General features: G+C 32.4%; 1 protein-coding gene across 1 annotated transcript; it reads right to left on the bottom strand.

Annotated features, from left to right (window-relative positions):
• Positions 1-763: 763 nt before the first annotated feature.
• On the bottom strand, positions 764-15,571 carry LOC127738035 (zinc finger protein 729-like). Its single transcript, XM_052249096.1, has 3 exons — positions 15,437-15,571; positions 3,570-5,483; positions 764-2,307 (listed from the first exon to the last, which is right to left on the bottom strand). Exons 1-3 carry the CDS (start codon positions 15,527-15,529, stop codon positions 1,975-1,977), a joined length of 2,340 nt encoding a protein of 779 aa, XP_052105056.1. The 5' UTR covers positions 15,530-15,571; the 3' UTR covers positions 764-1,974.
• Positions 15,572-15,755: the final 184 nt, after the last annotated feature.

Raw genomic sequence — 15,755 nt, 5'->3', positions numbered from 1 at the left:
AGCTATGATATAAGTTACATAAAAATCTGGCAAAAAATGTGCACGTGAGATTGCTAACAAGACCGGACAGAGGGACGGAGGGACGCCCGGTATTTTAATGTCCCCTGCAACGCGCTGCGAGGGGGGACAAAAAACAAATAACAGACAGACAAAAAGATGTCATAAGCAGTCTGAGAGAAGCATGACCTTGTGTGTAATGCCAAAATATATGTTACAACAGGATGTAGGACCATAAGTGTTAATAACTGAATAACAATGCATGTTTACTTACTGTGGGATCATTTTTATTCATGAGATACCAATTTTGGTGGGTAAAGGTAAATCACAAATTTAAATGTTCAACCAAGTACACACTTTCTAAAGGCTGCAATACAGACTTTGCCTTATCCAAGAATATGCAAGTTTTCCTCAATCAGGGAAAATAGCCAAAAGCTAAGTCCATTTATCAGAAGAATACAGATTTTTTTTTTAATCAAACATTTTCTGCAGATGCTATTTCTTGCTCTTGAAGATGCTTCTGTCCAAGTTTCATAACATTCCACTGAGGCTTGACAAAATTATTGGTGTCTATGAAATTTACTTCCAGACTGTATCTAAATGTTCACTAAAAAAAAAATATCAATTTATCAGTAACAAAATTTATCTCTTAATAAAAAAAAAGTTTCATAAAATTCTATGAAGTTTTGACATAGTTATTGATGTCTAAAAAAACTTTAACCTCAGACTGTATCTAAATATTAACAGCATAAAATAAAACTAAGTTCTTCTATCAGTAACATTTAATGAAAAAGATAATTTCCACATTTTGTTCTGGACACTTTCTTTTGGTCATAAAAAAGCTTCTGTCCATGTTTTATAACATTCCATGAAAGTTTTACAAAGTAATTGATGTTTAAAAACCTTTAAAAAACAAACTGAATCTACATGTTGACTCTGCTAATGACAGAATGAAGATCACTATGTCTTGCTTCCACAACAAAATGTTGTAGGCTCTACATAAATCAATGTAAGTACCAAAAAAGACAATATCTAACTACAATTTTGAATTGATGACCTGTAAGAATAAGTTTATTCAAAGGACCAATAAATATAAATAAGAAGATGTGGTATGAGTGCCAATGAGACAACTCTCCATCCAAGTCACAATGTAAAAAAAGTTAACAATTATAGGTCAAAGTATGGCCTTCAACACAGAGCCTTGGCTCACACCAAACAGCAAGCTATAAAGGGCTAATAAGTCTATATGGACCCTATCTTAATTTACAAGCTCTATAAATAATATCATAATAAAATTTAAGATGAGAATAGCTGTTTTTAATAAGATTTCTACAGGTAAGGCCAAACTTTTAAAATCCACTTTTTGTATCTATGAAGTTTTAAAGTAATTTGTAGTAACAAAACCATGCCTTAACAATTTATCAGTCGTGTAAGTTATACATGTACATGGATTATGTTTATTAAATTCTAAAACCTCACTACAGACAAGGGAATTTAGTGAACAAGTTGGGAAAATACACAACATAAGAAGGGGCCAATGTTATATCACCTTGGAAAAAGAAAATTTACAATAGGGAACAAAAACTTTTTCTCTTTGTGTCACTTAAAATCAATGTTCAACATATATTATACTGTAGCTAGAGTAGTCTTTAATCAATGATAATGATAAATAATGAATATTTGCACATTCAATTCTTTTGATAGAAATTTGTTGCTTTATATATAGCAAACTTAGATACTGCTTTTCTGAAAATGTTAGTTATATAATTTCCAAAATCAAGGATGTCATGAAACAACAAAATTTTTACAATTTCATATGAACTGTTTGATCATGCTTTAATGCAAAAAATGTCAAGTAAATAATTAACAGTTTGTATAACCAACTGGCAAATAGCAGGAGAATAACATAGAAGTGGAATGGTAAAGTATAAATGTTCAACTCAGAAAAATTCATCATTTTAAGCAGTTTTCAGATCTTCATACATGTTCCTCGACACAATCATCTTCTTCTATTTTCAATGAAGGAACAGTTATAATTTGAGTATCATCTGTAACGTCTTGTGGCAATAACTGTGTTTGATCTGTACTGTCTTCGTTAACACCTTGCAGCGATTGTTCAGCAGCCAGTAGTAAGTTTGCTAATTCCTGAGGTAAAATTGTGGGATCACCATTAGCAGACTGTTCAATGACATAATGTATTGTATCAGCTCCTTTAGATACTTCAAAGAATAATGACTGTGCTGCATTTTCTTCAGACAGAATTTGGTTTTCTTTTATTTCAACATTAACAATATTGCCAACTTCTTCCGTCTACAAAATAAAATACATGTTACAGCAATACCAATGTGTACTTAATGTATAAAAGTTTTTTTCTCTTACAAACCCAAATAAATTACGTGTATATATTTTGGTAAAGTAGTGATAAACATTTCTATCACATACTGTATGTGTATATCTCTGTATCTGATGAGCCACCAAAGCATAAATATACATTTAGAAAAGAGTAACCTACTTTTCTTGGTGGAAAAATGTACTCCCCTTGATGCATCCATATATATATACCATTATGTGATATAAGGTCACTTTATATTACAAGTATCTGTGCTCTTTTTGAAATCAATTGTTACATGTAAAAGGTTCTATGATTGTAAGTGACTTGCACATAGTATATGAGATCTGAACTTACACACTATAAAATTACATGTACTATAATAGGTCAATGAAGCATAAAATGTAGGTCAGAATGACCTATTTTTTGTGAGAGGCTGCTATACTGCAAAAAACCTGTGCTTATCCTATAGATTTGACATGCTTTTTCTTTTCTTTCATCATAATAAGTAAACCTGTTATTTGTTGGAAAATCAGTCAAGATTTGAAATTCAATATTTCAGAGAAATCGAAGATTTATTTCATTTACTAAGGCCCATTGTGGACAGATGAAAATGACAAAATCCATGTGAAGTATGGTGTACAATCAAAATCTTAATGTTTTTGTTAATTAGAGAATTTCGTGTTGATGGCCATATGATGACCTTAAGATGGCTTTTGTTGCTATGTCATTTACATTTATCTCACATCTCCTTTTATCATATTTACACCAAGTTGTATGATCATAGGTACTCAGTATCTGAGCTCTGAACAAGTGAACTTAGTTGTAATCGTACTTTAAGTAATTTATTCTATAAAATCCATGGAACAGTTTTTTCAAGATGAATCAGCTGTAGACCATATAATATGGCTGTAAATCTATTTGTGTCTGATGAAAGACCAATGTATGAAATTTTGTGAGTGGTTGAATCTGTCCACTTATACATGTATGAGATTTTTGGCGAACATGTTCATTTAGAATTTGGTTTTGGTTTTGGCGTCAGATCATTGATTTTATCTGTTAACAGCTTGCCATAATAGAAACGTATAGAAATCTTTCTTTGGTAAACTTGTGTTATGTTGCTACATGTATCTTTATACAGAAAAAACTAACATTCCTTTCTGCTCATACATATACATGATATACATGATACATTTGAGATAATTATGTTGTGAAGTTTGAATACTATTTTAATTATAAATACCTTCTCAATAACAACAGGTTGAGGTAAATTAAATGATTCTACTTCCAAGTCTTTCTTTTGTCCATTGATATCAATGGTTACCATCTGAAACCTGTTTTTCTCCTCCTCCTGAGTTTCATTGGCAGGCAATATTTCATTATGTGCCATCAGCAGATGGTTGCTAAGAAAAGATTTCTCTAAAAACCCTTGGTTACAGTGTGTACACATGTATGGAAAGTCTTCTCCATGAGCAGAATGCATATGTTCAACCATTTTAGTCTTATAACAGAAACTCAAACTACAGTGTGAACAATAAAACAAGTCCTCTTCTGTTTTTCCATATTTGAAATGTCTTATGTTTGTCTTTAAAGCATCACAGTCTACTACCGCATGTTCTTTCATCATATGCAGGCGATACAATTTTGACCGTTTAAAGCCAACATTACAATCAATACAACGATAAGGAAAGATATTAAAGTGGACTTGTTGTACATGTGTCACCATGGCAGACTTCATATTAAAACCTTTACCGCAGTATGAACAGTGAAAGTTTTCTTCATGTGGACCATGTATAATTTTAACATGTCTTTGTAAGTTGTGTTCATACCAGAAACCTCTTCCACAATGCTTGCAACATAATCTTTTTGATTGGTCAACTCCATGTATACGCATGTGACGATTTAACAGATTTTGACGTGGGAATTTCTTTCCGCAATGTTTACAAACTGCCTTCATTTTCCCTTCGTGGATTTCCTCTATGTGTTGTTTTAGTGTTGTTGACCACTTAAATTTAGCTGCACAAAGATGGCAAGCAAATGGCTGACCTATTACACTGTGTACAGCTTTAATATGATTTTTCAAACTTTGCACATTTTTGTAGATTTTTTCACACTTAAAACATTTGACTGAAGCATTTTCTAAATGTGTTCTCTTTTCATGTTCAATTAAGTGATATCTATTATTAAAGGTTTTATTGCATATTTCACACTTCTCTATTCGTAATTGTTTTAATTCATCCATGTAGCTTTGAACATCAAGTTCTTTCATATGGTATTTTCTAACATGTTCTTCAACCCCAATATAATGATAGAAAAGTTTGTTACAATATTTGCATCCTTTGTTTTTTAAAAACCGAGTTTTTGGTTTATATTTTGGAATATTTACATCACCAATATCAATTTTATTTCTTTTTCTCTGCCTATTCTTGTTAACTAGAGAACCAAATTTCCTTTTTATATTTACAGGTTCAAACTCCTCATCTTCAGATATATATCCAACAAAATCATTCACTATGTAATCAGCATCCTTATCATCATCAACAACATTTTCATCTTCAACAACATCAGTTTTTTCTGTGTGAATTTCTTCATTATTTGAGCTTACATCAACATTTTCCACTGCCTGACCTGATTGTACCAGATTTTTAGATTCATCTTGGGTGTCACTACATTTGTTAGTGTTTAAAGATTCTTTTTCTTTATATGCTGATCCCATTTCTGCCCTCATTACAGCCTGTGATAATTTAACTCCTCTCAATCCATACCTTTTCGGCTCATTGTCTATCCCGGATTTATGTGAGACTTCAGCGTTCAAAGTTGTTTTGTCATTTTCAAGTGATTTACCCAATGGTAAATTTTTTGTGGTTCCTTTTGGCCGACCTCTTTTTCTTTTAGCAGGATCTAGCTGATTAATAATTTCACCATTAACATTTTGTTCAGGTTGTTCTGTTTTTTCCACTTTTGTTTTTTCAGTGCTATCCCAATCCAGGTATTGGGTTGATTCAATGTCTGAAATGGTGCATGACAACTTACATCCTTTCAATGCTATATTTGTGTTCCTTATGTGAACTCTTAATTTGTTTTCACAAATCTGGGTACTAAATTCGCATGAGCTATCACTCTCAAAACAATGACCTTTCCAGTACAGGCTTGTATCCTGAAAAATAAAATAATACTCATCATAGTTTCTTGCTTCAGTATATTTTTTGAAGACTTGAGAATTTTCAATGTCCATCAAACCCAATGAAGTACTAAGTTGACATTTCAGTACTCCCATGATCATCCATATATTATGTTTTAAAGTAGAAAAGACAAACAAGAATTTCAACAGAAACAAAATCCAGTGGTATTTTGATTTTAGATCAACATCATATTTAATCACAAGAAAAAGGTAACCTGAAAATTGATAGTATTAGTAAAACCAGAAGTCCATTACTAGACGAAGTGTGCAAGCTGTACTATATAGTAAGGTGATCACGATGTCCCCCTTATCAGTGGAAAGCCCCATAGGTGGTCCTCCCAAATCTCATTTTATAACTATGGAATCATGGGTAAACATATTATCATCAAACAAATAGCTGTTAATTAGTCTCCTTGAGTGTTTGATTAATTATCAGTCTGTTGTAAATAAAGTGAGCCGACTAAGTGCGATGGTTTCTCATTGCCAGTAATTTAACTTTATTTTAAACATGTTAAATCAACAATTAGAAAATGATATAAAATTTCATAAACGAATACATTGGTACCATTTTTCATCACGAAAAGGCAAATGAGAACTATGAAATCTGCTGTGTCGGACTAAAAATGTATCGTCTATTTAAAAGATATAGTTGTTTTTGTTAAAATATAGTCCTAATTGCCTCTTTTTTTAAATAGAATGTTGTGTTAAAGAATTATGTCTCAGTTATTTACGCCATCAAGGAAGCTATATACGGTGATGTATAAGCAAAAGACGGGTTTTTTCTTCTCTTCTACCGAAATATGTTTGTCAAAAATATCCGACCATTTGTTGCTTCATATGACTTAGAAACTATTTCGAATTTCAAGTCTCTTGTTTTTAGATATTTTAGATTAAGAGACATACTTTTCTCCTGTCTGTCCGTCATTACGTTCACCGTCATAAGATGTATAAACGTGAATCAGTGTTGCAACGTGTCGTTTTATACTCACAAGACATTTGTAGATCATGCGGATTAAAGTTTTGGTGTATCGTGTGTTGATAGTTTAACATTCAGTGGCAAATATATCATGCATATCCCATCAAAGAGTTGTCGCAAGTGTTATTTAACATCAGAGATCGTAACATTCATCCTGAATACGCGAGTTACTGGATTTAAAATCCTCCGCCCCGAGGCGGCTGCTATTAATGTATACATCCTACACTTGTAAGAAAAGGTTCTATTGTTGGTACCAGACAATTCCAGGGATTACTTTATTCATTACGGCCCAGCTTAACCCTTGAGATTGATTTAGTATTTGAAAAAATTAAATCAAATTGTCCTACAGCTAGGTTTTTGAATTAAGTCTTCGTCATATTTCAGTATGAAGTATAATTACATAAAGGATATATATTCATTACTCATTTGTTTACAAAGATCGTGATCGCAACTTTTCCTACAATTTTAAACTCTAAAATTTATATGTCGAACGCACGTGTTGAGAACCGCATTTTTTGCATGTATTTTAACGGATAAATGTAACAATATCTGACTGAACTTGATGATAACCTTTGTTCGTCCACACCATCATCCAAGGTAGTATTACCGTCAAGATCTCAGTTAAGCAGGATCGAAAATATTCAAAATTGAAAAAACGGGATACAATTATTTTCTGCTCTTTTTTCAACATTGACATGATTGAGGGTACAATTTGTTAATTTTACTAAAAATGGTAATATCTGCAAAATTCTCGTGCAACTTAAAAAAAAATCTAATTTCTTTAAATTTGTAAATCGTAACATATATTCTTCAAATAAATATGATAGAATGTTTTTTCCTATTAAACTCATTCCTAAACAGTGTTACTTGTACTGTATATGGATACACAATTTTCCGACCTAATTTTTCCTTGCCAACTTTTTAATTGCAATTTTTCACAATTAACTCTAATTGTATTAAAAAGTGAGCTTTGATATTCCGTCTGACATTTTTTCTACCGTTATAATTATTGTAGTTTTTAAATTGATAAATTATACAAACATTTTTATCATTTAATATTAAAACCATCATAATGACTCATGACACAGATATAATATGGCATCTAGGATCTGCTGTTCATTAACACATCGATGGTCCAACATTATTTTCAATTGCGTGCTAATTAAGTTATAGGGTGTTTTGCATAAATTAACTCTACCCAGAATGCATCGCAAAAAATTTGGCCATTGATTTTTGTTACTATTAATAGCAATCTTGCTCAAATCCTGTTTCAATCACAGTTGGAAGTACGGGAACAACGTGATCGCCTTACTATATAGCGGGTTGCACACTTCGTCTAGTAATGGACTTCTGGTAAAACTGACACCCGAAGAAAGTTCTGTATTTAAGAAGATCTTTTTGACTTAAGTTGTGAGTGAAATGCATAATATTTTGTAAACTGAGAAAGGCAATAAGACAGAAATGTTCTGAGAAAAAAGCAGTTTTGTAAACTGTGCTATACGCATACCTGCCAACCCTCCTGTTTTGAGCGGGAGACTCCCGCTCAAATGGCGAAATTCGGGAAATCTCCCGCTTGCCGGTACCCTCCCGCTTTTGGATATTTCAACCTTGAATGACAAGTCAACATTAATTGCGTTTTTGTGTCACTGATGAGGGTTGTTTTTACCTGTAAATCACAGACCATGTGAAATTAAATGGCTTCACTTGACAGCTTGGGTGTCAAACATAGTACTTATTAACAATCATTAACGACTTTTGCTTCAAGCTTTGTGTTATTAAAAACATTTCAAAGAAATTTCAGGATTACTTTCCCTGTTTAATCCTGTTTTAAGTTACCCTTCTTAAAACAATGTGAATTGATAAAACAATATAAAACTAAATACAAATTAAACAAAGAATCATAAAAGGATGGCAATTAAAAGATTTTGTATGCCTTAGGGAGCTACCATTTGATTTTTATGAGGGTGCTAGATTGAAATTTGAAAAAAATAGGCAGGACAGGAGTTTTAAGTAAAAAAAAAGGCAGGATGAGACACTTGCAAAAAAAAAAAGTCAGGACGACAATTTAGGTAAATAAAAGTCAGGATAAACTAAAAAAAAAAAGGCAGGACCTAATAGAGTGAACAATAAAAAGGCAGGACAGAGATTACAGCTAAAAAAAAATGCAGGACAAAATTTTTCATCCTAGCCCCCCCATAAAAATCAAATGGTTAAGACAAAAAAAATAATTATATATTTTAAAAAATCACTTCAAAGATCTATACTTCTATTCATTGTTTATATTGAAATTTATATGGTATGTATTGAACCATATTCAGAGAACTTTGTAAGAGCACACACATAATGCACAATCTGTGACAACATGATTGCTCTCTTTTAACAGAGGAATGTGGGGTGAAATGTTGTCCTGATGGAATTCAAATGTCAAAGAAGATGAAATAGGAAAGAAACAAACAACACACCTTCTGTAGGATATAACCATATTAAAAGAAACAAAGTATATCTATTAACTCTTATATGTGTTTCATAGATGAATAAATAAACACGTCATATATTTCACTTGAAAATGTCGTTTGTGCAAAATCTCCCCCTCAGCTGTCATAGCTGAGAGGGAGATCTCCCTCTCTGAAGGTTTCAGAGGTTGGCAGGTATGGCTATACGATTGTTTTCCTTATTTTGGGTTTCGACCGAGAAGGCAATGCCATAGGGTATTTTTAACTACATGTATGTGTACAACTGATTATTTTCAGATATATTTTAATGCCATTTGATCACATCTGTCATCCTAAACAAACAATGTTGAAGGTGGAGTTTTAATACACCTTTCCACTATCTACTGGTATGCCCCGCCCCCCTTAGCAACACATGGCAACCCAGAATCATAGGTCAAGCTAATCAACAAAATGGCGGTTATTATGAACATTGAATAATAACAAAGTAAAGAATTTGTTATAACAAATATAAATAAGAGCAATATTTTGTTCATATATTTGTTTTTGTGTTAAAGTATGATGAGATAGTTACTTCTGAAGGGTTGAGAGATAAATTTATGACATTTTGAAGACAGGAATCTTTGCACATTGTACTGACCCTTTTTTTCAAATTAAGAAAATAGAATGTATCCAATAGTTCTCACGTCTTTTCCTTTTTTGTAATTTATACAAAAAAATTGAAAAAGGTCAAGTACAATCAGCAAATACTCCCACAGTAGACCGAGTCATATCAAAATTAAACATTATCTTACTTTTTATGAAGCATCTATTGAAATATATTTTTTTATTATTATTTGAGTTTCCCCACTGTCTTTTAACGAAATGCTAGTGATGAGGGCAGTACAAACAAATACTTTCATTTTTATATATATAATTTGTACACAAAAAGATTACAAATATCTAATTCACTTCTGAATCATCATTTCATTCCATAGATATAAGAAGATGTGGTATGAGTGCCAATTAGACAACTCTCCATCCAAATCACAATCCGTAAAAGTAAACCCTTATAGGTCAAAGTATACGGCCTTCAACACGGAGCCTTGGCTCACACCGAACAGCAAGCTATAAAGGGCCCCAAAAATGACTAGTGTTAAACCATTCAAACAGGAAAACCAACGGTCTAATCTATATAAACAAGAGTGCACACGCTGAAATGTCTCGCCTTCTTTACTAATCATTGATATTATGTTGATAGTCCTAAATATAAAGCTTTATTACAACTGTCACATAAACTTAACATTAACCAAGTAAACTAAACATTGACCAATGAACCATGAAAATGAGGTCAAGGTCAGATGAACCATGCTAGGCAGGCATGTACAGCTAACAATTCTTCCATACAACAAATATAGTTGACCTATTGCTTATAGTTTAAGAAAAACAGACGAAAACACAAAAACTTAACACTGAGCAATGAACCTTGAAAATGAGGTCAAGGTCAAATAAAACCTGCATGACTGACATATAGATCATAAAATATTTCCATACACCAAATATAGTTGAACTATTGCATATAGTATTAGAAAAAAAGACCAAAACTCAAAAACTTAACTTTGACCACTGAACCATGAAAATGAGGTCAAGGTAAGATGACACCTGCCAGCTAGACATGTACACCTTACAATCATTCCATACACCAAATATAGCTGACCTATTGCATGCAGTATTAGAAAGAAAGACCAAAACTCAAAAACTTAACTATAACCACTGAACCATGAAAATGAGGTCAAGGTCAGATGACACCTGCCAGTTGGACATGTACACCTTACAGTCCTTCCATACACCGAATATACTAGACCTATTGCTTATAGTATCTGAGATATGGACTTGACCACGAAAACTTAACCTTGTTCACTGATCCATGAAATGAGGTCGAGGTCAAGTGAAAACTGTCTGACGGGCATGAGGACCTTGCAAGGTACGCACATACCAAATATAGTTATCCTATTACTTATAATAAGAGAGAATTTAACATTACAAAAAATCTGAACTTTTTTTTCAAGTAGTCACTGAACCATGAAAATGAGGTCAAGGACATTGGACATGTGACTGACGGAAACTTCGTAACATGAGGCATCCATATACAAAGTATGAAGCATCCAGGTCTTCCATCTTCTAAAATATAAAGCTTTTAAGAAGTTAGCTAACGCCGCCGCCGCCGCCGTAGCCGCCGCCGCCGCCGCCGCCGGATCGCTATCCCTATGTCGAGCTTTCTGCGACAAAAGTCGCAGGCTCGACAAAAACGAGAAACGAGAAACAGACTTTCAGATCAGTAATTTTAATTTCCATCTCATTCCAATGAGGTTGTATAATTTTTCTTCCAGATCAATTTTAAGGTGGTATAACCAAGGAATTGTATATTTAAATATACAATTCCTTGGTATAACTTACACTATACCTCTAAAATAATTTGATTGTCAAAGAACATGGAATAGTTCTTGTACAAATATTATAATGGAAAATGGAAATACTATTTTGTAAATTTGTCCATCCAAAAGATGATATCCTGAAGTTTTCAATTTAAACTGCTTCCAAGTACAAATATTTTAACATTTGCGGCCCGTTATGTATGTAACAACTACCACAACACCAGTAGTGTTACATCCATGTTAAACAATCTCCAATGGCCTTCACTTGCTGAGCGCCGCCTCAAAACCAGACTAATTATGTTCTACAAAGTCATCCATGGACTCATTGCAATTCCATCGCTAGTCCTTATACCAGCAGATACTAGAACAAGAAAATTACACACCCAATCATTTCGGTAAATATTCACCTCAAAAGACAGTTACAAATGGTCATTTTTTCCACAAACAATAATCCAATGGAACATGTTACCACAAGTTGTGGTAGCATGTCAAACAATTGAAACCTTTAGAGATCAGTTGACACCTACTGTTCTCCACAACATAAATTAACTCTATAAATACCAATGTACATAATTTTAATCACTTGTTGTCTCTATTTCATGTAAATATCACCATTCAAGTATTCTACAAATTTAAAAATAAATTTTTGTTCAACTATATTTTTAATCACATACTACGCGCATGCAACAGTTCGTAATCTTCAATATAAATGAAGCTGAAACTGTATATCAGAAGAAGAGAAGAAGAAGAATAAGTTATAGATAATTCTTTGTAATTGAAATGGGAACAGGGTCAATTCTTTTATTGCTGAATCTTTACTATATGATATATAATGTAATGTCCAGAAATTATACATGTACATACTAACTTGCATGTTTTATAGTATAAATCCTTTAAATTAATGAAAAAAATATCAATTTCAACTCAATTAGTACACCAATTCAAATCTCATGTTTCAGAATATATTTTTTTTGTCATTTTTCAAAATAGCATGTAAACAATATTTTAAAAACAATTAGCACTGTCATCCTATTCCCTTTTAATTGATTTATTAATAACTGTCATTCATTAAAAAATCTTTTTTTTTTTTGTTTCAAGTTGTCAGCTTAACCTTCCTCTACCCTCTTACATTGATTCCTTTCCCAAAAACAAAATTCTGGACGATTTAATTGTGAAATTTAAAGAAATGTTAGATCAAATTAACTGTTTAGATAAGAATGTTTGACCGAGGTTATGGCCGACAACACGTGCTGCTATCAAATGTTTATACATGTGGTAAATTTACCACATGTGATTGGTCAATTTACTGATGATTGATAGGAGAGTGGAAAGGTGTATTTGAAACCTAACCTTTCATGCCAACCTTAATTGACCAAACAATCAAACTTTTTACTTATATAATATACAGTGGAACAGCTCAGTCTCATCTAGTTATAGCAAACTTTTTTCATGAGATTACTTCTGTCAATTAACAGATGTTTATATTATGTATTTCTGTAAAATTTTAAATAATTTAGCATCTTGACCATGTTAATCATTTACCAGTACTAAACAACATGTATTGACCAACTCAATACACAGCTTGGCCTACATTGTTGTAAATAGTATTTTCGATGTTTGATATACATGTATATACATATAGGAAATCTAAAGCATTTGTCAAATTTTAATAGCAAACACAATGTCTTACATGATCAATTAACTTCAGATTTCAGTATATGATAAGAATAACATGAATAACAAGGCGACTTGGTATCTTCGTTTAAAAAAATAATGGTATCTGGTCCGTTCGCCCTAACTACATGTTCGCCCTGGGTTCGTTCGCCCTGATAGTCCGTTCGCCCTGGGTTCGTTCGCCCTATTTTTATTTAGAATATGTATATGTTACATTTATGAACGAAAATAAATATTTATTAAAATTTATATATATTTACCCCAATTTATGTATATCTATCAAAAGTTAAATACAGAATATTTTTTAATTCATCGTATATATAGATATAAGAAGATGTGGTATGAGTGCCAATGAGACAACTCTCCATCCAAGTCAAAATTTATAAAAGTAAACCATTATAGGTCAAAGTACGGTCTTCAACACGGATATACTGTATATCTTTACTTTTGCGCAATTATGTATTTTATTTCATATTATTAATTTTCTTTAATTTTTCAGGTTGGCACAACAGGATCAACACTGCAGCCAAGCACGCAGGTGTTCCGTTCTACGTCCTAGTTCCAGATCTTATGACAGAAGCCGAAGTCGTCGACTACAGTGTCCGTGCCAACGACCTAGAGCGGGACATTCATAGGAAGTATACCATCCTTGAAGAGAAGATTCAGACACACTTTAACATATTCAAATATAAACACACAATGCAACATATATATAATAAAATAAAAATCAGGGCGAACAGGTATTAGGGGGAACGGACTCAGGGCGAACAGGTATTAGGGCGAACTGGTACTAGGGTGAACGGACCCGGATTCCCTCATAATTAAGGACTTAGTACACCTTCACAGGTAACACCTGCCTCCTATTATTAAGCGGTAACAAGACATTTCGGCACCCAGACAAATCGGCACCCAGGTCCGAAGACATTTCGGCATCCGTTTTGGACATTTCGGGATCAGGACATTTTGGGACCAAGACAATTCGGCACCTCATTTTTTTTCTATATATATATATTAAGAAAAATAAAAGAATTGTTACAGAAATATTAAAATCCGTAAATAAAATATGCATTACAAAATTTGAAAAAATAATCATCTTTTTTTTTAATTAAATCCTAAACGATGGTGTTTGAATAAACATCATTAAATTTTAATTAAATCCTCAGGCTAATTGATTGTTAAATATGATGGTGTTTGAATAAACATCTTTTAATTAAATCATAATTAATTGTAGTTATGCATTAATCAGTATTTTATGCAAGTTTATAATGTAATTTGATAATTTTTCAATGGAGATCAAAAGTGTATAGACTGTGGGACCAGTATTGTAGCAACAGCATCTCCACCTCCAGACTGCTTAAGGAATGTGCCAGTGTGTACGGACCACCACCAAAGTGACTTTGTTAAAACTTATAGTGCTGCCTGCATATACGTTATATGTTATATTTATAGTATTTAAAATGTTTCATTACTATCAGGTGTTCACCTTTGATGTAAATCTAGTGCTGTTAACGTGTCTATAAACTGTTATGAATATAATTATAATAAATAAAATAAATATTATAAATATGCTACATGTGTTTTATTGATTTAGAATACTATCGGAATAGAACTATGCATTACATTAAAACTAGTACATGAATGGTGAAATCTATGAAATCAATTTTCATGCACATGGAAAAAGAATACACACAAATAAGACAGCTACCCAAATGACTAAGTTGCAATACAGTCTTCACAAATAAACAACAAAAAGAATAAACCACTTCATAAGATACTTCATCGAAGATACCATATACAATAATGTCATAAATAGTGCAGGAATCAAATTGGTTATTTGAAGAAACAGTCGAAAATTATTGCTATATTAACACTAAACTTGCAAGTTGAGGTCATGCCCACATACGGTTAAAGAGCTCATGTTCCTTGTTATTATGTATATATGCAACCCGACTTTAAATAAAGATTACTTTACATACATATATCAGTCCCAGGTAATTTTGATTTTTTAGTTCATTATATTTTGATGAAGGATTTAATAATTGATTTTATCTTTATGAGGTGCCGATTTGTCTGGGTGCCGAAGTGTCTTTCTCGGGTGCCGATTTGTCTGGGTGCCAATCGGTCTAGAATTCTTATTAGGCGCCAGTTGAATTATCAAAAGGTCTGTAGGTTTTTTTAAAGGACAGCTTTCCTAATGGAAATTGCGCCCTATATGTTCCTACTGAGACATAGTAGTCTCAGGTTCCTATTATCAAATGCCGAAATGACTTTAAATATGTGCCTATTTGACTAGATGCCGATTGAACCATTTGCCGATTTGACTTTTTCTATATTAGTCTATAGACGTATAGTATATGAGTATATGTGCCGAATTGACCAGGTGCAATACAATGTAAGCTACTCTCAATTTCTTACATCTTGGTGTTCATTCTTTGACGTTATCTCTTTAAGAACAGAAAAGGGAACATTTAACTCAATTGAATTGACAAAACATCTCCCTCTTTTCATGTTTTCTTGCAATAATTTCGTCTGTATTTACATGGTTATTTGGTGAAGTGTTGATAAGATGTAACTAGTAAGAATTGAAAACTTTGGTTTTTCAATTTGTCTGTAACAAAAGATGGATGATTTTCAATTTTGAAAACAAATTAATGAACTGTACTAATATACAAAAATAAAAAGTAACAAATAAATGCAAAGTGTTTATTTAATGTGGACCGAAATATGTTTGAAT

The sequence above is a fragment of the Mytilus californianus genome, unplaced genomic scaffold (genome assembly GCF_021869535.1).
Source record: "Mytilus californianus isolate M0D057914Y unplaced genomic scaffold, xbMytCali1.0.p SCAF_4, whole genome shotgun sequence".
Classification (NCBI taxonomy): Eukaryota; Metazoa; Mollusca; class Bivalvia; order Mytilida; family Mytilidae; genus Mytilus; species Mytilus californianus.
This window is presented reverse-complemented; position numbering and strand designations above follow the sequence as displayed.

Excerpts from the sequence above, each read along its gene's own strand:
- LOC127738035 (XM_052249096.1), bottom strand. The coding sequence starts at position 15,529 with ATGAAAAGAGGGAGATGTTTTGTCAATTCAATTGAGTTAAATGTTCCC. Across the intron at positions 5,484-15,436 it reads CAAAGAATGAACACCAAGAT|GATACAAGCCTGTACTGGAA; the intron begins GTAAGAAATTGA and ends TTTATTTTTCAG. Across the intron at positions 2,308-3,569 it reads AACCTGTTGTTATTGAGAAG|ACGGAAGAAGTTGGCAATAT; the intron begins GTATTTATAATT and ends TTTATTTTGTAG.